The 23,255-nt window shown below is 45.2% G+C and overlaps 1 protein-coding gene across 4 annotated transcripts in view; it reads left to right on the forward strand.

Moving 5' to 3' along the window:
• The first annotated feature begins 623 nt into the window (after nucleotides 1-623).
• The window catches only part of LOC147427093 (RNA-binding protein involved in heterochromatin assembly dri1-like), a 47,273-nt gene continuing 24,641 nt past the window's right edge, over nucleotides 624-23,255 (forward strand). Inside the window, exons 1-3 of one of the 4 annotated variants that reach the window (XM_086497955.1) lie at nucleotides 624-868; nucleotides 968-1,051; nucleotides 1,194-1,827. In XM_086497955.1, coding sequence (XP_086354081.1) covers nucleotides 1,211-1,827 — 617 coding nt within the window. In that variant the 5' untranslated portion in view covers nucleotides 624-868; nucleotides 968-1,051; nucleotides 1,194-1,210. Of the gene's footprint in view, nucleotides 1,052-1,193; nucleotides 1,828-23,255 lie in introns of those variants that run through there. The other 3 variants (XM_086497956.1, XM_086497954.1, XM_086497957.1) reach the window with 3 other exon arrangements.

A 23,255-nucleotide genomic window follows, 5' to 3' on the forward strand; every position in this document is an offset into this window, starting at 1 on the left:
AAGGTAGGTACAAAAAGTTGAGCCTAACGCTCTTTGGCCTAGGGCTTAATCTCCCCAATGAATTGGGAGCCATTAGGAATAGGAACTATGAAATAGGTAAGACTATTCAATTAATCAAGGTACTCAAATAGGTAATCATAGGAGTCAAGTATGTGCCCCACGATATTGGAAGCTTTGGCCCACTATTGGCCAGGTGCATCTTCCTTTTCACCCCCATTTTTGTTACACTTGATCCCATAAATGTTGCCATAGATTTCAATCATAGATTTCGATGCACATAAAACCAATTATTTCTGAAAGCTCTTGAGAAGGCGCTTCAATGAGATATTGAGCGTTGAAAATTGGGCCATGAGGCAAAAGATCCCAGCTCATTTCCTTAGGTGGCCCACTATTGGCCCCTTTACCCTATTGGCTATTGATCTTGCCTACGGTTGCGGGAGTCCGAATCCAACGCTTTATTGTATAGGAAGGCATGATGTGGTGGAATCTGTGGAGATTCCGGGCAGTAAAATGAAAGATGAGGGAAATATGTGCTACCCATTTTGGAAAACAAATTACGGATGGCATCTTGCGTGGATGCCTCAAGCAACCAGACGCCGATGCACGCACGTGCAGCATAGGCCTGAGCAGCAAGGTTGCGACGTCACTCTCAGCAAGAGGCGGCAGCGCCTGAGATGGAGAAGGGGCTGGGAGGGGTTTGAATGTATTTCACAGGTTCCCATCTTGAAGCGACGACCGTGCCTTGCCTGGTGGTTAGCGTAGCGATTGGAAGTTGAGGCTGTCAAAGTTCAAATCCTTGATGAGTTTTGCTGCTTCGTGTGCGCCACAGGAAAGCCAGGAAAGGCATCCGGGGAGAGTCGCCTGCAATGTAATATCGAAGCTGCCATGAGGGAGTAGCCACTAAAATATTTATTAACCATATTACCATAGTTGAGGAGTCATGTCACTAAACAAATTGTCCGCGTAGGTTTATAGATAAGTTGATGCGAAGGACGTGGGAGTAGGAAACAGGGAAGCTCCTGCGCACACAAAGCGTTTTTCCCCCCCTTCCGTGAGTGTCTCCAACTCTCCTCTGATCGGATCTGGGTTTTCAGAACAGATAATCGATCTTTGTTTGTGGGCGCATGAGTGTGCGTGCGTGTTAGAGAGGTTCTTTCTCGCTTTTCTGGTAGTGATTTTCGATTGCTTTCTAGGTTTCTTCTTAGCCACCATGAACCGGAAGCCTGGTGATTGGAACTGCTCATCATGTGATCATTTAAACTTTGGCTGGCGGGAGTCATGCCAGCGCTGCAGTGAACCAAAGTCGGGTGGGGATGGTCATGCAAAATCTAGTGATGCTGCATATGGAGGTGGGCGGGATGATGACAGAGGGGATAACAGAAGGCGTGGCAGTTCGTACGGTTTTGGATCTGGCTACAACAGCAGCAGTGGCGGTAGCTCTTACTATGACAGAAGTGACCCTCGGGGCAGCGATTACAGGAGTGGGTATCGAGATGAGTACAGGAGCAGCTATGGAGGAAACGATAGTTATAATGGTAGAAGCTTTGGAAGTGGTTATAGTGGCTCGGATGTGAGACCGGGCGATTGGCACTGTCAGGAGCGGGGATGTGGTGCGCATAATTTTGCAAGCAGGAACAGCTGTTTCAAGTGTGGAGCAGCAAAGGATGAAGGGGGTTCAAATGACAGAGGTGGTAGCTATGATTACGATCGTAGTGATGGTTATGATAGAGGCTCGAGAGGGGGCTTCGGAAAATCATATGACTCTGGAGATGGTGCTGGTGGTGGGGGTTGTGCTGGCTGGAAGTCGGGTGACTGGATGTGTACCAGGTATGTGTTTTGCTTTGATTTTAATCATAAATTATATAAAATATATTTGTTTCAGGGAGTTTAAATAGTCTCTAGCCTCTTATATTAACTCAAGAATTTTGGGTTCATGCTTTAGTAATTGCTATGATTGGAAACATAGAGTGTCAATCGTTGCCCATTGCGTGTAACTGGAAGTTTTGTAAACCAAGTCACTTTGTTTTTGAGAAGACAAATGTACCTGCAACCTGTTCCATGTTGTTTGACTATTAAATATTTTATGGTTAATAACGACCCTCAGTGTGTGTATAATTTTCTGTAGTCCGAGATTCCTTTAGGCTAGTACATTCTCTTGAATAGATACATTGCAAATGTCACAATGTAGTGTGATTGGTTGATTGAAACGTTAACGCAATGGTAGGAGTCTCAGCCACCTTATGGTTGTATGATTGTCCAGTAGTGCATTTTTGGTCCTATTTAGTGATTTCACATCTAGTTCATTAATGTTAACTCTCTTGTTTAACAACGAAATTTTCGGACATATTTAGTGATTTCTTATCTTGTTCGTGCTCTTCTTATCCACTTATTGATTTTTAATCTCCTATCCCTCTTTCTCTTTGTTGTCCTCTTTAGACTCTTTCTTATTTGGATTTTTTGTACCTTATGAAGCTGCATTTCTATAACAAGCCAAAAGATAGTTTGTAACCACCATGGACTAGTGGTCGGAAAATATATAGTTTGAATCAACTTTATTTCTTCAAGCATCTAAGCGAATGGAACTTCTTAAGAGAGCAAAGGGATTGCGAGAAGATGATGGACCGGGATGCTCTTGTACAAGTGAATCAGTGGCGTGTGTTTGGGTATTTATTTATTGAAAATAATAAAATGTTTGAGGCAAATTGGAAGTCTTCTCGTTGTTGTGATGTTCGAACTTCGAGTCTTCGTGCAACAATCGATTGGAATGTACTGTGTGAGTTATGCATCGGCATATCCCTTTTAGTCCTTTCTGCCCATTTGCTAGCTTTTTATTCTTTTTGGTGCCGAAGGAGGGAAGCCCTGAGGAACATAGATGGCAACATGTAGTTAAGGATGTCACAAGACGGGCACCACGTGCCAATAGAAATGAACAGATTGAACAACTTTAAGCACTTCAAATAACAATTGAACTGAAAAAGATGCACGACATGAGACAAGGAGTGGCGAAGTTCCATCCCAAGAGAGCACTGGCCCTAAATGCTGGCGCCCTTTTTGGTATTTCTTGATTATTGCTGATTCGCAAAGTACAACAACCGGGGAGCACCTCCTCTGCAATGTGCGCGTTGAAGGGTGCCAAAGAGGGCCTCAAGGCTCATATTTAGCCTAAAAGCATCAAATATGAAAAGTTGACGCCAAAAAAACACTTTCCTAAAATCTCGGGATTTTCTTAAAAATCATCGTAAATTGCGGAACTTCCGTACAGGTGCCACGTCATCATATTTTGATGTGAAAAGTCTTCCGAGTGTGTTTTGCTTTATTTTTTATGTCTTTATGTCACTTGGACTGTAACAAACTTGGACACCCTAAGTATCACGTGACACATTTAGCCCTATGTGCATGTGGACAAGCTACTTCATGACATGGGTTCGGTTCAGTTTAGTCAGCCTAGATTAGGAAGTGTTCTGGCACTTTTGTGAGTGTTCATTGACCGTGCATGTCCAGACACTTAGAGTAGATGCATATCCTCTGGTTGCACACAACATGATTATCAACATTATTATCAAAATCCATCAGGAGACAAGAAGCGCAACGCGTTGCCTTGGAGCGTGAGAGCGAAGAAAGAAAAGCAGAAATAAAGGTAGAATTTGATCGTGAACACAAAGAAAGAAAAGCAGAGTTGGATTGCGAGCACAAAGAAAGAAAAGGCAAATTGGATCGCGAGCGCGAAGGGCGTGAAGCGCAGAGAGACCAACGCATGCAAGAGTCGGTTCTACTATTTTCTAATGTGCATGCGAAGATTGAAAAGAATCGGGAGAAGGAGACTCTCAGTCTTTTCTTCTCCAAAGCACGACACACATGATTTGCATGATCAAGATGTGATTATTCACGAGCATGATGATTTGCATGACAAAGATGTGATTGTTAACAAGGATGATGGTTTAGTTGATACTTTTTCTAGTGAAGCTAACCTCATTGTAGATTCGATCAATCACGAAGAACCGATCTTGGCTCTCGAGTCGAGGTCCCAAGAACCCCAGAGGAAGTATTATGTGTGCATGATTAGTCAGCACGCATTGTTCGAGTGTTTCATTCGTGATGGTTTCCTGTATTTTAGTCACCGTCCTTATGTGATCCCTTTTCATAGGCATGCCATATTGTACGATGAACATGATTCACTCATGAATGAGCACGGATATATGCGGATTAGTCATGAAAAGATGAAATGCTTGTATTCAAGGAATTCACATTCCATGTCTCTTCCTTGGCATGACACAATCTCCGAACGAGCACAAGAAGAATTGAGCATCAAGCACCGCATGTCCATTGTGAATTGCCATAGTTGATTGATTTAGATCAGAAAGACGAGTTTCGATTCCATTGTTGGCGTGTATTTGATGAACGGTTTGGCACTTTGTTTCTATGTTCATCTACATTACATGCATAGTTTTTGAAGAAGACTCGAATTTTTTCAGTCACTTTACATGGAATGGGTATGTTCATGTTTTTGTGTTGGAAGTGGTTTCAGGAATTTTACTCCTCGGAGATTCTTGAAGACGGTGGACCTACGTCCATAGACAAAGTTGAAGCATTGAAGGAGCCACAGATAACTGTCGCTTTTGGCGAGGCCCAAAAAAGCAAGCGTTGCAGACCTTTATGAAGTTTAAGTATTACATGACCCACGCATCAGAGTGGGCCGGCGAAGAGTCCTTTCCAAGATTCCAGACGCTGTTGGCGATCTCCATCAACGCCATACAGTTCGGTACTAGTACCTCACTTTAAAAAGGAGGGGATGTCACGTGCACATTAACCCTATGTGTACGTGGACAAGCTACTTCATGACTAGGGTTCAGTTTAGTTCAGTTAGCTTAGGAGGTGGTCTGACACTTTTGTGAGTCTGTTCGCAGGCCGTGCATGTCCAGGCACTTGGAGTAGATGCATATCCTCTGGTTGCAGACAGTATGATCATCAAATTACAATCAGAACCTATCAAGAGCATTTTTACAGTGCACAGACCTATTTTCCCTATTTTAGCCATTTTTCACTTATTATTAATAAGTGACTTTGTTGGGAAACTGAGTAGAGCAATTTCCAGTAGAGACCAATTGTCCAATAGAGTACCTTCTCAACAAGACCCCGTGGCAGGCAACCTAGCGTTTTCAGCCAACAAGGATCAACGTTTTTCAGCATTGCAGATCAGCCCCAGCGTTTTACAGTTTGCAGATCAGCCTGGCGATAACAGACACAGCAGATCCCTTAGCGTTTTTGCAGCAGGACATCAAATCAGCCTAGCGTTTTTGGGTCAGCAGGACAGCCTAGCGTTTTGCAGATTCCCGGCAACAAGTCCCTTTTTTGCACCAGCATTTTCATATAGACACCGCAAAACAGCCCCTGAACCTTGCAGATCTCACCTTCCCGCAACAGATCCTCGCCGCACAGTTAGATCAGCAAGCGTTTGCAGTTTCAGCCCGCTATTCGTAGATTTCAGCATCTGCGTTTTCAACGCATCGTCGTCGTGTCGTCGCTATCGCCGTCGTCACCGACATAGTCAGAATTTAGCAGCTACAAGATTTGCAGATTTCAGGCCTTAGCGTTTTCAAATTTCAGCTGTCTCGTCGCCGTTCGCATCGTCGTCGACATCGTCGGCAAGTCCAGACCATTTGTAGAGATTTGTGCAATCAATAGTAGACCGCTCTCGCCGTAGAGAGTGGGGCCTTCGGAGGAGGGTTTGACAACATTCTGGTGTCGTATTCTTCTCTCTCTCTCTCTCTCTCTCTCTCTCTCTCTCAGTCTCAACACCTTCATTCACAGTGTTTACCACTTTGTTTGTAATCATTTGCACTCTCTCACTAAAGGAATAGAAGGCTCTTCCTTCTGTAAGTAAAAGGAACCCTTGCGCACAGTTCGGAGCACTCATCTTGAGCAAAGTTCAACATTCATTTCAGCTGCACCTTACATGTCTATAAAGATTTATGAGACCGAAATACTGCAGTCATTTCGTCTATTAGTTCCTGCACTCAAACAAGGTGAGTACAAATCAATCAATATCATATTCATATTCGGGAATTCCAGTTCATAAAGTCATACAACAGAATACTGCCAGCTCAGCAGTATCCCTGAAACCCAAAGGGACATCAGTGACTCTATATAAAAAATCCGGGCAATCTGTTGATAAAGGAGTGGAGTGACTCCCCTCTTGTTCAAACCCGCTGCACTAGATTCGCCCATGCTGAAATCGGGGTTCTATCCGTAATGTGCAGCGGAATGAATGTTGTATTTTCTCAAGATTAATGATCTTTATTGCTCAAGGTTCCTTTTAGTTCTTAGGGAAGGAGAGAGCCTTCCGTCTTTATGGAGAGTGCTATGATCACGAACAAAGTGAGTGGATATTGTGCGTGCAAGTGAATGAGACTGAGAGAAGGAGAGAGAAGAGATACGACACCCGAGAGGTTGTAAAACCCTCCTCCGAAGGCCCCACTCTCGTCGACGAGAGTGGTCTACTTTGATTGCACAAAGGTGTACAATGCGTATGCAATGGACTGATGCAACTTGGACTATGCCGATGACGACGATGGTGGTGACGACGACGGTGGTGACGACGACGACGACTTGATGGCTGAAATCTGTGGTCTTCTAACTGCTGATTTCCAGGACTGTTTCGGTGGCTGAAATTTACTGTTTTGGCTGCATTTTTATGGCTGAAAATGGGGGAACATCTGCAACCAACCTGGGGCTGATCTGCTTCTGTGTCATAGGCTGAAAACACTGTGTATTCTGACGCGGCTAGGGCTGAAATGTACTAACACTGGGCTGCCTCTGATCCTTGCCAAAACGCTGGCCTATTGGAGACAAAAACGCTAATGGGCTGAATTGTGGAAACGCTAGCAAATGGGGTTTGATGGCGATACTGGGGATCTGCAATGGCTAGGATGCGGAGGGTGATGGCGAGGGTCTGCAAATGAGGAAACGCCAAGGATGGGAACTGGCCCGGCGAGGATGGAATCCAAAAACATTGGGGGTGTTGGGGGGTACTGTTGAGAAGTTGCCTGTTGAGCGGGAAGCTCCTGCTGCCTCTTCTGCCAGAGAGTGCTAACTTGGGTTTGCTTATATATTAACTTAGCAAAATTGCCCTACCTACTTTTGTTGGAAAGTCACTTAAAAATAATAAGTGAAAATAACCAAAAATAGGAAAATAGGCTAAATGCACTGGAAAATTCCCATGACTGAATCTGATGGATCTTGAAGGGAATACTGATGATCATGCTGTGTGTAACCGGAGGATATGCATCTACACTCAGTGACTGGGCATGCACGATCTACGAATAGACTCACAAAAGTGCCAGATCACTTCTAATCTAGACTTGACTGAACTGACTGAACCCTGCTGTGGTATAGCTTGTCCACAGACACATAGGGTTGGGATGTGTCACATGACATCCCCTCCTTTTCAAAGTGAGGTACATGGCGTCGAGGGAGATCGCCAATAGCATTCGGAATCCTGGAAGGGACTCTTCGCCGGCCCACTTTGATGTGTGGGTCGTGCGGTACTTGAACTTCATAAAGGTCTGCAACGCTTGCTTCTCTGGGCCGCGCCGAAAGCGAGACAATGTCGTTTGAATCTCCTTTCTTGCGTCAACTTCGTCTAGAGATCTGCTTCTTTCTTCTTCAAGAATCTCCATGGCTGAAAATTCCTGAAACCATCTCCAACACAAAACCATGAACTTACCCATTCCATGTAAAGTGAAGGAAAAAAATCTTTTCTTTTCTAAAGACTGTGTATGCAATGTAGATGAACATAGAGACGGAGTGACAAACCGTTCATCAAACACATGCAAACAATGAGATGGAATCTTTTCTGTTTGATCAAAATCATTCAACTGTGGCAAATCATAATGGAAATGCCCATGCGTGGTGCTCATACAATCATGTGCTCTTTCGGAAACTGTGTCATGCCAAGGAAGAGACATGGAATGTGAAATCCTGACATACAAACTGTTCAGCTTTTCATGAACAATCCGCATACATTCGTGCTCATCCATGAGAGAAACGTGCTCAACATACAATATGTCATGCCTAGGAAAAGGGATCACATAACGATAGTGACTAAAATACAGGAAACCGTCACGAATGAAACACTCGAACAACGCGTGCGTATCAATCATGCGAACACATAATACTTCCTGTAATGGTTCTCTGGACCTAGGCTTGAGAGCCAAGATCGATCCTTCGTGATTGATTGAATCTGCAACGAGGTTAGCTTTGCTAGACAAAGCATCCACTAACACATTTTTCTTGTGAACAATCACATCTTCTTCATGCAAATCATCATGCTTGTCATTGTCAATCAAATCATCATCATGCTTCACACAATCATGCAAATCCAGTGTATCATGCTTTGGAGAAGAAGAGACTGAGAGAGTCTCCTTTTCCCGATCCTGTTGAATCTGTGTCTGCATTTGAGAAAAGAGTCGCAACATCGCTTGCATTCTTGCATTGGTCTCGCGGTCGTATTCAGCTTGTCTTGCTTTGGCTTCCAAGCGTGCTTGCTCGCTCTCACGCGCTATGGATGCCATTCTTTCTTGGTACGAGCGCTCTATGGCTGCCATGTCTTCTTCGTACGCTTTTCTTTCTGCTTCTCTTTCTTGGTCCAACTCCTTCATAGGAGTTAGTGCAATCTTTGTCGTAGGTGGAAAAGGGGGAGGGTCTGAAAAACCTCTTGGTGGGAAAATTCTTCTTCGCCTCTCTCATGCTCATCACCTCCAAGCGAAGTATCCATTTCGCTTCGAGTGATATCATTCTGAAGTCGTGGGTTCTTGGGGTTCTTGGGTTCTTAAGTTCACGAGGAACTTGGGTTCTTGGGGTTCTTGAGGTCTTTGAGGTTTTCTTTCGCTTGCAAATCGCGTTTGAGAAGGATCTTCTCTTCACCCGAGTTCTACTCTTTTCCGCGGGCGCACCCCTTGGCGGCCTTGCGCTCACACCAAGGTTGCTTTTTCCCACCTCACGTCGATTTGCCGGCCGCTAAGTGCACGGTCCTCTCTCAATGAGTGAAAAGAGAGACAAGGGGAGGCTGGACAAGCCCTTCTTTCTTGGGATTCTTGTCACTCTTCAACAAAACACGATTAGGAATCGACACGCCCAAGTAAACTTGGGTTCGTGCGACCTCAACAAGCAAAAAAATTCTTGTGGTTCTTGTGGTTCTTTCCTTGAGTGATACAGAACACTGCCAAAGCTTTGATACCAATGTTAGGTGCAGCGGAATGAATGTTGTATTTTCTCAAGATTAGTGATCTTTATTGCTCAAGGTTCCTTTTAGTTCTTAGGGAAGGAGAGAGCCTTCTGTCTTTATGGAGAGTGCTATGATCACGAACAAAGTGAGTGGATATTGTGCGTGCAAGTGAATGAGACTGAGAGAAGGAGAGAGAAGAGATACGACACCCGAGAGGTTGTAAAACCCTCCTCCGAAGGCCCCACTCTCGTCGGCGAGAGTGGTCTACTTTGATTGCACAAAGGTGTACAATGCGTATGCAATGGACTGATGCAACTTGGACTATGCCGATGACGACGATGGTGGTGACGACGACGGTGGTGACGACGACGACGACTTGATGGCTGAAATTTGTGGTCTTCTAACTGTTGATTTCCGGGACTGTTTCGGTGGCTGAAATTTATTGTGTTGGCTGCATTTTTATGGCTGAAAATGGGGGAACATCTGCAACCAACTTGGGGTTGATCTGCTTCTGTGTCATAGGCTGAAAACGCTGTGTATTCTGACGCGGCTAGGGCTGAAATGTACTAACACTCGGCTGCCTCTGATCCTTGCCAAAACGCTGGCCTGTTGGAGACAAAAACGCTAATGGGCTGAATTGTGGTAACGCTAGCAAATGGGGTTTGATGGTGATACTGGGGATCTGCAATGGCTAGGATGCAGAGGGTGATGGCAAGGGTCTGCAAATGAGGAAACGCCAAGGATGGGAACTGGCCTGGCGAGGATGGAATCCAAAAACGCTGGGGGTGCTGGGGGGTACTGTTGAGAAGTTGCCTGTTGAGCAAGAAGCTCCTGCTGCCTCTTCTGCCAGAAAGTGCTAACTTGGGTTTGCTTATATATTAACTTAGCAAAATTGCCCTACCTACTTTTGTCGGAAAGTCACTTAAAAATAATAAGTGAAAATAACCAAAAATAGGAAAATAGGCTAAATGCACTGGAAAATTCCCATGACTGAATCTGATGGATCCTGAAGGGAATATTGATGATCATGCTGTGTGCAACCGGAGGATATGCATCTACACTTAGTGACTGGGCATGCACGGTCTACGAATAGACTCACAAAAGTGCCAAATCACTTCGAATCTAGACTTGACTGAACTGACTGAACCCTACTGTGGTGTAGCTTGTCCACGGACACATAGGGTTGGGATGTATCACGTGACACTATTGGAGTAGACTATGCTAAACCAAATGCTTCAAGGTAAAGTTCCACAATTTGAGGAGTATCTGCGAGGTCCTCCTCCATCCACTTCGCATCCAATGCAGGATAGTTCTTGAATTCAACCAAGAACCGCCTAATCACTTTACCTTTAATCTTTCTATCTTTATGTGCCAGTATCTTAGAACGAGTATCTCCTCGCTTTCCTCCACTTCGGGTGTCTCATCTAGCTCCCCATCATCGGGCACATCGCCTTTAAAAGGCTTCAACAGACTCACATGAAAAGCATTGTGAATTCTCCAAGTGTCGGGCAGCTTCAGTCTAAAGGAGACATCATTTATCTTTTCTTTTATCTAGAAAGGTCCATAGTATGTCATGCTAAGCTTTGGAAAAAGCTGCTCCTTTCCCTTTTTCTTTCTCAGGCATGCCTTCTCAAAATGTAAGAGCACCCAATCGTCTTCCTTTAATTTCAAATCGCGACGGCGTCGATCTGCTGCCTTCTTGTGTCTTTCTTGAGATTTTGCTAAAGCCTCCCAGACCTTGGTAATAGTAGTGTCAAAGTCCCTCGTGTACTGGTCGGCTTCAAAAATCTTGGTAGACACAGAACCCAGAATTGGATGAAGAAATATATCCCTATGGCTGACTTTAGCTCAATCAGCTCCCACGCATGGGACAAGTGGGAAGAGAGGCATTCGTGCTTGGCGTTGGAGCCCTATAAGACGACTGGCTATGAACAAACGCGTGGATACTTGTTGCAGTTCTATCATGTGACACATCCAACCCTATGTGTCCGTGGACAAGCTACAACATGATCAGGGTTTAGTTCAGTCAAGTCAGTCTAGAATAGGAAGTGATCTGGCACTTTTGTGAGTCTGTTCGTAGACCGTGTATGTCCAGACACTTAGATTAGATGCATATCCTCTGGTTGCACACAACATGACCATCAGATTCCCACCAAATCCCATCAGTAGCATTTTTATAGTGCATAGGCTTATTTTCCCTATTTTTGACATTTTTCACTTATTATTTTTAAGTGACTTTTGTTGGAAAGTAGGTAGGGCAATTTTGCTAAGTGAATATATAAGCAAACCACAATTAGCACTTTCTGGCAAAAGAGGCAGTAGGAGCAGGAGCACTCGCTCAACAGGCAACTTCTTAGCAGAATCGAAGAGGCCTAGCGTTTTCTGCATCAGCAGGACAACCCTAGCGTTTTTCATCTACAAGACCAGCCTTAGCGATTTGTGCACAACAGATCAGCTTGGCGTCATCACGACACAGCATATCAGCCTAGCGTTTTGCATTTGCAGAACATCCGGCGCGATAGCAAGGAACAAATCAGCCCTAGCGTTAGCAGTTTCCCACCGCAGAACCCCAACGTTTTTGCATCAGCACAAGGATCAGCCCTAGCGTTTTTGGATCTGCCAAACAAGCCATCGTTTTTGCAGATCTTCGCGATGGAACCTCTTTAACCACCAGCGTTTTCAGTTTTCAGCCCTTAGCACTCGCAGAAGAACCCCCGAACCTCGTAGATCTCACCTTCTTGCAGCAGTTCCTCGCCGCACGGTCAGTTTCTGCAAGGTTTACAGTTTCAGCCCGGAAAACGCAGATTTCAGCATCTGCGTTTTCAGCGCATCGTCGTCATCGACATAGAGTCAGAATTCAGCAGATACAAGATTTTCAGATTCTAGCCCGTCTCGTTGTCGTCCTCATCGTCGTCGACATCGTCGGCAAGTCCAAGCATTGTAGAGATTTGTGCAATCATAAGTAGACCGCTCTCACCATAGAGAGTGGGGCCTTTGGAGGAGGGTTTTACAACGTCTCTATTTTCGTATCTCTCTTCTCTCTCTATCTCTCAGTCTCATGCACTTCCATTCACTGTGTCCATTCACTTTGTTTGTGTCCATTGCACTCTCTCACTAAAGGAGCGGAAGGCTCTCCCTTCCGTAAGTAAAAGGAACCTTGAGCACAGTTTGGAGCACTCATCTTGAGCAAAGTTCAAACATTCATGCCGCTGCACCTAACAAGTTCAGTGGGACTATAGTGATAAGAAAGAAGGAGAGAATACTGGCTCCCGAAAGAGTAGGTGGACTCAAACTGGCGGATAGTTGGAGGGGCGGACACAGTGTTTGTGCACTGTGCTCCCAGTCGGAGGGTCGTTCGCTTTTGCATTTGGCTGGTGGGTTGCTCGACGCTTGATGGACCTAGGGGGCGATGGTTCAACTCCAGCTTCAACGATATCGACCCGCTGTTGACCTTGAAGAGATGAGCGTTACCCTCCTTGGTGGAGAGGCTCGTGGGAAGTGGCTGCTCTTTTGGGTAGGCCATGATCCGCACTCGAGGAACGGAACTGCAAGGCACGTCTCTGTGGCAAAGTTTCTCGATTTTTGTGGCGAAGGTTGTGCCCGAGTACTTGAGTGCTCTGCATAGGTGGATGGAAGGATAATACCTTCCTTCATATGCATACTATTATACTTCGATTCCTCTCGAGGGAAATGACGCAAGCGAAGCCAAATGAGCGACTAGAGCCCCGCGGGGGGGTCAGCCTCGCCAAAAAGAGGTTGGGAGATGAAAAGGGAGACATCACCAACCTGAGTGGATGCCACCTGTGAGCCGACGCCCTATCAAGCGGGTATAGCATTTTCTATGGGAAAACCGTCGGGTTACAAGGGTAGTTTAGTGTGGTGAGCGATAAGCTACGTGGCGGAGGAAACTCCAAAGGGAAGGCCGAAGCAAGTCCCGCAGTACCTGGCCCTCTAGATCTGAGGTACTTGGTCGCGGTCGCACCCATTACTAGTCTCTCAAGGGCACTGCCCTAAGAGTGTAGATAATCTTGGCCTCTTGGGGAAGCAAAGCCTCATGTAGTCCAAGGGAAACTAGTGACGAAAGCGTTTGCCCTAGGAGGTTGGGTGCATTCAGTTTCGGTCGTTCTTCTTGTGCATTTTTGATGTTACAGGGGAAGAACGACTGAGAGGGCCGTGCCCAAACCCGACTCCCAAAACAAAACAAAAAACACCTATGACCTCGACGTAAAAACCCTAACCCTAAAATCCATCACATATCGCCTTCTAAAATCAAAGCAATCGTCCTCGATTGCAAGAGATAGCAGAGAAGAGTGATCGTTTAGTCATGCATACTTAAAAGAGATAAGCAAGCTTCAAAGTTCAGACATCGAGAGTGCATTTGAAATTGCAACACGTGTACACCATTCCAATGCATAGACAAATGACTCTGTATCTTAGAAATTACGTTGATAGTGTTGACGTGGCAGGCTGTACGGATTTCCGTGTTTTGCGTTGACTGTTGACGTGGCAATTGTACTGATTTTCTAGATTTACGTTGACAACTTTTTGGCATTGCTTTTGGCCCAGAAGCTTTTGAGTTTAAAGGCTTTTCATGTAAAACTGCTTTTGGGGCCTAGGGCCTTTAAATATGAGGCCATGGGCTCATTCTCTGGCATGCTTCCTGGAGAAGGTGCAGAGTTTGACGTACCGGTTTGTACCGTGTTGATGCAATATAAAGAAATACCGGAAGGGGCGCCAAGGTTTGGCGCCAATACTCTCTGGGGTGGAATTTCGCCACTCCGTGTCGAGTGTCATCTCTCTCTTTCAGTTCAACTGTTATTTAAGTGCTAAAAGTCTGTTCAGTGTGTTCTTTTCTATTGGCACGTGGTGCTCGTCTTGTGACAGCGGTTTGTGAAACCGGCCCGTAGGGCGGTAGGCGTTGGGTGTCACCCGAAATTCTTTACTTTAAACGCACACATAAAGCACTTTGCAAAGGAAACCTGCGACGGGAATTAACATTTGAATACACACGGCTCGGAAGCTAGAATGCCCCGAGCAGATGCCGACAACTTGTAGGCCCCAAAATTGGCGCCCCTTTCGGTATTTCTTTATTCTTTGAGAGGGTAAATTACAAAATAGTCTTGGGAATCCTTACCTATATCCCGCTAAATACTACTTGATTTGGCCAAATTTCGGCAGCATAACAGCCCCGCTGGAGCTCACTTGCATTGGCGTAAACCCTCTGCTTCCTGCCCAAAAACAGTAGATTCAGCTCGCTGTATTTATTGGTTTTTGCCCTGTTTTCAGTCCCCAACAGTCCCCTAGCTGTCCTCTGCCAATAGGGCACGATTCCCAAGTGTTCTGGCGTCCATATGGCTGAAAAACAGTGAATTTTCTGCGCATACACAGCGTTGAATATGTTACCATATACATGTGGTAGTGATGTGTGTGAACACACTAGGACCGCCGGGGCATTTTCTCCCTCTTTAGGAGGTTTTTTCTCGCGAGCATTGTATATATGCCCATCACTCTAGGGCTATCCATCTTTCCATTGCACACTAAGTAACACTCTCTCTATTGTGTGCCTTGAGCTTCCTTCGTCTTCTCGAAGCTGTGCGCGTTTCTCTGCAACCCTAATTCCAACAATTGGTATCAGAGCAAGTTGCGTCATCCCGGGCTTAGTCGCCAACTGCTCCAGCACACGCCTGCTCACTTACTCCGATTTCAGTGAGCTTTGGCAAGCGTTCGCAAGTCGACAAATACTTTGGGAGAGCTCGTATCGCAGGTCAGCTCAGATTTTTGATTTGGGCTTATTTCGGCCTCCGTTTCCACTACAGGCAGTACTGCACTGGCTATTTCGTCATTTTGTGCAGAATTTCTGTCAACCGTTTTCTGCATAACAGGTGCCTTATAGTCTTCTACGGTTTGTGCTATATAGCACAAGTTGTTCCCGCTCCGTTTCTCCTATTTTCGGGCAGTTTTCACATCAAGTGCAGCATTTACCATAGCTGACAACAACACAAATGTGTTCAAGATGTTTGCTGCTGAGGACAGGTTGGATGGGGACAACTACCCTATGTGGGCTTATATTGTGCAACATGTTCTTGTGTCAAAGGGCGTCTGGAACATTGTGCAGGGCATTGATGTACGTCCTGGTTCTGAGGATGTAGGCGATGTTGAGGATGTTGCAGGTCTTGCTGCAAGGATTGCAGCTGTTAGAGTTGTTTTGCCTACGGCAGAACAAGCTCGTTGGGATGTTAAGGATGCGCAGGCTCATGCACTGATTGCGTTGTCTGTGAAGCGCACCATTGTTGCTCACATCCGTTCAGCGAAATCTGCAAAACAGGCTTGGGATATTTTGGCTAGTCTTTATGCAAGTCGCAATGAGGCTAAAATTGCTTTGCTACGTAAAGAGCTGGAGTCAAAGATTATGCATGAGGAAGATGATACGGACACTTTCCTTGCTAGTGTCAAGGATATCAATGAGCAACTTATTTCTGCAGGTAAAGTTATTTCAGATAGTTCCCTTGTGCAGATTGTTCTTGATGCCTTACCAGATTCTTACCAGACTTTTGCTAGTACTTGGAGACTTATGACCCAAGGAAATCCAGAAGTTGTCAAGTTTGATGCATTATGCACATTGCTGTTGCAAGAGTCACTTTCCAGAAAAAACAGGACTAGACAGCGTGCAATTGAACAGGCTTTTATTGCTTCTTAAAGAAAGGGTGGTAACAGCAATGCAGCCACTTCTTATGGTTCTGCTGCGAGTGGCAAAAATTCTGTTCCTAATGCTTCTGCTGGCAGCAATTTGTCTGGAAATTCTGGTGATAAGGGCAAAAAGAAGATGCGTTGCCATTATTGTAAAGCCAATGATCACTTGATCAAGTCGTGTCCTAAGTTAAAGGCCAAAGAGGCTAAGAAGAAAGAGGGTGGTTCCATTGCAAATGCTGGTTCCACTACAAATGCAGCCATTGTTGAGTCTTCTGTGAAAGGAGACTGTGTTGCTGATGTTGATGCAAAATGGGCTTTTAGCGCAGAGTGCACTTACAATCCTGCTGTCCATGATGCATGCTTGTCAGTTGCTGCAGATTCACATGTGTGGTATTTCGACAGTGGTGCTACAAAGCACATTACCTCACATAGTGAATTGTTTACCTCTCTCGAGTCTGTTCCTCATGGGAATTCAGTCACTTGTGCCAACAACGCCTCTTATCCAGTTCAGGGAGTTGGAAAGATTGTGCTCACTGTTGCTAATGGCAGTTTCTTCAGGCTTGTTGATGCACTTTGTGTACCTGGGATCAAGAAGAATCTCTTGTTTGTATCCGCACTTGTTAGACTTGGACTTGTTGTCAAATTTGTGGATGATAGATGCACAGTTCATGATCTCAGTTTTGGTGATGAAATTGTTGCATCTGGGCTTTTGTGCCGTGGGCTGTATAAGCTCACTTTGTATGACAAGTGTGGAGAAAATTTTGCAAATGCTGTTGCAGATTCAAGGGCTATTTCAGATGCAAAACTTTGGCATGCACGTTTTGGTCATCTGAATTTTGCCAGTTTGCTGCGTTTGCAGAAATCTGATATGGTTGCTTCTTTGCCGCCTCTTGAAGCACCTGTCAAACATGTTTGTGGAGGCTGTATTTTGGGTAAGATGTAGCGTTCTAAATTTCCAAAGGATTTCCACATACAAGTTGCAGCTTGTGCATAGTGATGTTTGTGGGCCCATGCAAACTCCGTCCTTGGGCAATTACTTGTACTTCGTGATTTTCATTGATGATTACTCCAGGCATGCATGGGTATTTCCACTTAAAGCAAAGTCCGAAGTTTTTATGTGCTTCAAAGAATTTCTGGCTATGGCTGAAAATGTCTCGAAATGTACTATGGGCACCCTCTGTTCCGATCGAGGGGGGGAGTATATGTCTCATGAATTTAATGCATTTCTGGCTAGTTGTGGGATAGAACACCAATGTACAGTGCCTTATACACCTCAACAAAATGGTGTTGCTGAGAGGAAAACCAGGTCACTGACGGAAATGGCACGATGTATGGTCAAAAGTCAAGCTTTGCCGCATTTTTTTTTGGCTTGAGGCCATCATGTGTGCCACTTATGTACTTAACAGGTGTCCTACGAAAGCTTTGCAGTTTATTACTCCATATGAAGCATGGCATGATAGAAAGCCTTCTATTGAGCACATGCGTGTTTTTGGCTGTTTGGCATATGCTTTGGTGCCATAAGTGCAGCGTAGAAAATTGGATGATAAGACTGTCAAATGTATTTTTATTGGTTATAGTGCTGAAAGCAAAGGTTACAGGTTGTATCATCTGCAAATAAAACGTATTCTGGTTTCACGGAATGTAGTGTTTGTGGAAGATTCTGTTCAGCCCTTGCTGTCATGTACGAGAGACAGTAATGTAAGCTCACAGGACATTTATGACACTTTGTTGCCTCTTTTCAGTGGTGGAAATACGAATGTAAGTTCCAATGAGGCAAACGTACAACCTATGGGGGTTTTTGAAAATGTTTTAGATCAACCTATTATTGATGCATATGTACATGATGTACTTGATGAGGAAAGGGTTGAAAATGAGCAGGCTAGAGGTATGCCAAAATGGCTGGTGCACACTTTGCGTGACAGTAAATTGGATGCACCTTTGTCTAGTCGTACTCGTTCAGGCTCTCGCCATGCATCTTATGCATCAGATTGTTATGCTTTGGCTGTGTCTAGCTTACATGATGTTGAGGAGCCTCTGTCTTTTGATGAAGCACAGAATTCAGAAAATTGGATGGTTGCCATGCAATCAGAATATGATGCACTCATAGAAAATGACACATGGACTTTATGTGATTTGCCTCCTGGCAAAAAGGCCATTGGTACGAAGTGGGTTTACAAGTTGAAACGCAAGCCGGATGGTGAGATTGATCGCCATAAGGCTCAACTTGTTGCAAAGGGTTATGCACAGCAAAAAGACATAGATTATGAAGAGACTTTTGCTCCCACTTGTCATATGACTACTGTGCGTTTTCTATTTGCATTGGCAGCTCATTTTGGTTGGGATGCACATCAATCAGACATTGTTACTGCTTTCTTGAATGGTGACATATTTGAGGAAGTTTATGTAACGCAGCCTCGCGGTTTTGTCATAAAAGGACAAGAGGACAAAGTGTGCAAATGTAACAAGGCTTTGTATGGGTTGAAGCATGGGTTGAAGCAATCTCCTTGTGCTTGGTATGAGAAAGCTGACACTCATTTGGTCAAACAAGGCTTTCGTAACAGTCCAACAGAAAGCACATTGTATGTAAAGCGTGAGGGTGATTTACTTCTCATTGTGGTTCTTTATGTTGATGATTTGCTGATCACTGGACCAAATGAGAGACATATTGTTGAATTTAAGGTTGATTTGAATGCTACTTTCAAGATGAAAGATTTGGGGCTGTTGCATCATTACTTGGGTATACAGGTTAAGCAGTGTGATGGTGGTATTGCTTTGTGTCAGAAAAGTTACATAGAAACATTGCTATGTAAGTTTGGACTTGAGGATTGCAAACCTATTGCCACTCCCATGGAAACAGGTTTGAAGTTTAGTCTATATGATGCTGGCGATCTTGCTCATGTCACTCTTTACCAAACTGCTGTTGGCTGCCTCATTTATGTATACAACATGAGGCTAGATATTCAGTTTGCAGTCTCACAGGTCAGCAGATTCATGCATAGCCCAGGGTCTGAGCATTGGCAGGCTGTCAAGAGGATTTTCCGCTACCTTAGTGGCACTTTACACCTTGGCTTGTTTTATCCCAAGGGGGGATCATTGCCGCCAGACTTACATGCATTTTCAGACTCAGATTGGGCTAGTTGTTTTGACACGCGAGTGTCGACAAGTGGTTTTTGTTTCATGCTTGGCAGTTCATGTATATCATGGTTGAGTAAGAAGCAACCTACTGTGGCCACTTCGAGTTGTGAGGCTGAGTACAGGGCAGTCTTCACAGCTACGGTTGAGTGTGTATGGCTCAGACGCCTTATGGCTGATTTCAGTGTTGGACAGGACACTGCCAACACTATCTACACTGACAGTCAGAGCGCATTTGCAGTTGCGAGGAACCCAGTTTTTCATGCTCGCACAAAGCACATTGAGGTGCATTACCACTGCCACCAGCATGTGACTACTATCTATCCTTTTTGTTGATTTCTTTCTTATTATCTATTTACTTTCGCTTTTTGGAAACACCCCTCGGGAAATCTAACTGCCCTGCATTGCATAGCTAGTGTGGAACTGTCCAGAGGGAGTCCAGGCCTGAGGGCAAAAGAGCACTAAGGTTGGACAAGGACTATGGTTAGCCAAGTGGGGTCATTGACTAGCCAAAGTGGAATCCTTTGCTACAGAGGCTACATTTCAATTCTGGATGTGGCCGCAGTGTACAAAGAGGGTCGGATGACCTAGAAAGATACAATGGCAGCATCTCCTAAAATTTAGGGAACTGCTATTATGGGACCTGAAAATGTGTTGGCGTCATTACCTCCGGAATGACAAAGGGAACATTTTCTTACTCTGCCGTGAAGTCAACTGGGCAACCGGTTGGGATATTTTTAGGCGGCAACCCCGAAACGGGAAAATGCTTGTAAATGTGTCAAGTGGCACATTCTGGTGCACTTGCCTCATGCAACAAGAAGTGGCGCTGAATTTGAAGAGGGGAGAGCCTCATTTTCAGATTTGTCACAGGTTAAGAGCTATGGAGTGCTTGCTTTCCCTCTTATGCACAGTGCGGTGCCAGGAGTGATGCCCTGCACGCTACGCACTGCCCTCTCTCTCCCCTTTGGCAGTATGCTATGCCCCTCTAGTGGGCTCTTCATTTGACCAATGTACAGTTGTGTGGGTTCATGCGCAATTGCCGAGGCAAGAGCCTCTTGCACAGGTACTGGATTAGCTAGCGGCTAATCCCCCCGCAGGTACAGGTGAATTCGGAGAGGTTTCACGCCAGAAATCTCGTCCGATTCAAAGGGCAAGTAGCCCTACAGGTGCGGGAGCTCGAGGATGCGACCGGCACGCGAAACGGAGCCCGAAACAGTGAATTACAGCCTGCTGTGTATTTTTGCAGGTTTAGGGTTTTGGCCCTAAACGGACCCTAATACCCCTAGGAGGTTCGGGGACGCAAGGGGACCGTTGTACATGTGATCTGGCGCATTTTCAGGGCTGAAAACAGAGAATTCAGCGTGCTGCAGATTCTCGCCAGGTTTTGCAAAGTGCCCGTATGCGTCGGGAAAGTCGGTCAATGCGTGGGAATACTGACTGTGAAGGGTTCTAGTACAGTTATGTTGTCGAAATTGGGCTGGAACAGTGGAAATTCAGCCGAGTTTGTGCGGGGCAGCTTGTAGGGAACCACATCGTTTATTCCCTCTTTTGAACAATAAAGAAATACCGAAAGGGGCGCCTAAGTTAGGGTGCTGGTGTCTGTCTACTCATACAGGTGCAATCTAGCAGCCTGTATCTCTCTCCCCTTTGTTGTGTCTTGAAAGTACAGGTAAAATAGACGACTAATAATGGGTGAAAGCTAAACCAAGGTTTGAAGTAAAGTCTACCGCCCTTTTTGGATTGAACAGGCCGGTTTCATGGTTCCATCGACGGGATTAAATCACTTTTTCCCATAGAAGTGAGCCTTGGGCAGTTTTGGGCTTGAAGACACAGGGGATCATAGACCAGACACAGGGAATTGCAATTATGGCTGACAGACCAGATGATGTGATTGAAGAGGTTTCCTCTTCACAGGGTCAACAGACACATGAAGTGGGTGAGTCCTCAAGACCACCACAGACAGATGACGATATATTCAGGACCCAGTTAGCTACTTCTGTGGCTATGTTCACACAAGTAATGCAGAACCCAAGGTTTTTAGCCTTTCTGCAACCTCCTATTCCGTCTCAGCAAGTTGGGTCACTGGATCATATTGAAAAGCCTGTTAAGGCTCGAGCACAGGTGATTCATACCGCACAGTCAATGGAAACACCTGTACACTTGACGGAGAACATGCAGTCTCCACAACCTATGCCTAAGGTGCAAGAACAGGTGGCTGAAATGCCAGTTTTTCAAGCTGTACCAATTCAGCCCGCCACCTTTCAACAGCCTATAGCTGGTTCTAATGGGCAGGGAAGCAACCTACAGGCTATGCAACAGGTCTTCCCACCACCTTCAGTACACCCTGGCTATTTTGGAGGTGGATCCGTATTCCAGAGCATGGCTGGTCATGCACCTGGAAATCAGTTTCACACGCCAGGAACAGTGTTCGGGGGTGCTCAAACGATGATGCCTAACCCCATGTACAGTATCATGGGTATGCAACCAGGGTTTCAGAGCACTCAGGGCCAATTTGGGATGCCACAGGCAAATTTTGGTATGGCTGGAATTACAAATCAGCAGCCAAATATGGCATTTCCAGGTCAAGTTAATAGCGGCCAAGGAACACAGATGAACCCTAATAGTGTTCCCATGTTTCAGTCACTTCCATATGACAATTTAACGCCGCTGGAGAGGCCAACTCCGTACAAAGAAGGTGGCAAGGGTGTGACATTCACGACCTTTACAGGGTTTGATGACAGGAAGAAGGCTCTCTCATTCCTCCAGCAGTTTGACAAGGCCTATGCAGGGGGAAACTTTACAGAGGCTTCAAAGGTCCGCAAGGCAGCCACTTTCTTGACAGGGAATGCGGGACAATGGTGGACAACTTTATTGCTTCAAGGGCAAGCTCCGTCCACATGGATTTACTTCAAGCAGATTTTTGCAGCAGCATGGTTATCTGATGACTTTGAAGCAGATGTCATGACAGAATGTCACCAACTAAATGCTGCCACTTGCAGAAATCTGGATGATTACAATCGGAAGTTTTGGAAAGCTCTACTTCCAGTAACTTCCTATAGGTTTGTGCCATTGACAGAACAGATTGAAAAATATTGTTGTGGCCTACCTAAAGGATTGAGGAAATACTGCACGAAGACCAAAGTCACTACTTTGACGCAGCTCATCGAGGTAGCAAACACTGGCAATGGTTTGCTCAAGGGAGAAGATTGTGAATTTAACACTGGCGTCAAGACAGGATCAGGCAAGAAAAATTCAGCCAAGAAGCACGTTCCCAATGAGGCTCCTAAAGGGACTCAGGAGTCAGCCAACGCAGGGAAAGACAAAGCTACGGCTGAATCAGAAAAAGGATCAGCAAAGAAATGGAAAAGACGTTTTCCTCGCAAGTCAGAAGAGCAAAAGAAGGTCCTGAGGACAAAAAACAAATGCTTTATATGTGAGCAGCCTGGCCACATTGCTTACAACTGTCCTACAAAGAAAAGGCCAGCTGATTCTGAAGACAAGGAGGACAGGAAAGGAAAGAAGCCCATGGCTGGTCTAGTGCCAGATATGGTGGGCGACAAGCCAAATTCAGATGCAAGTGAGCTTTGCAGAGCATGGGGAAAGGTCAGGGATCAAACAGTGCTTATCTTCTTTGATCCAGGTGCCAAAGCCAACTTCATTTCCCCAGAATTGGCTTCAAAGTTGGGAATCAGACCTGAAGAGATGGGGTATACAGCAGAGGCAGGTTTGGCATGTCCTGGCCATACAGAGGCTGTGACACCCATCATTGGAAAGTTGCGTCTACATATCCAGTCCTATGTGGATGCTGAAGAATTTTACATCATGCCACTGGACGGATGTGATGTGTTGTTAGGTATTCCTTGGTTGTTTCGTGTACAGGGAATCATGGATGCCTACAACAAAAAGATCACTGTACAGAGCAGGGGAAAGACTCACATTCTGGATGTAAAGCTTAAAGGGGAGTCTATTCCTACTGTATCAGCTTCTGCTATTACTTCTGTAATGAAAAAGCATCTTTCTGCGTACTTGGTTTTTGCACATGAAGTGTCAGATTGTGATGAATCAAATTTATCTGTGCTAGATAAAGAAAGGTCAATGTTTTTACAACAGTATAGTGACTGTTTTTCCGATTCATTACCGTCTCAATTACCACCAGAGAGACCCGAGGACCATGCGATAGATTTGGTGCCAGGCAGTAGCCCACCAAATA

This window comes from Adiantum capillus-veneris, chromosome 24 (assembly GCF_014529385.1).
Source record: "Adiantum capillus-veneris isolate H3 chromosome 24, ASM1452938v2, whole genome shotgun sequence".
NCBI classification, from domain to species: Eukaryota; Viridiplantae; Streptophyta; class Polypodiopsida; order Polypodiales; family Pteridaceae; genus Adiantum; species Adiantum capillus-veneris.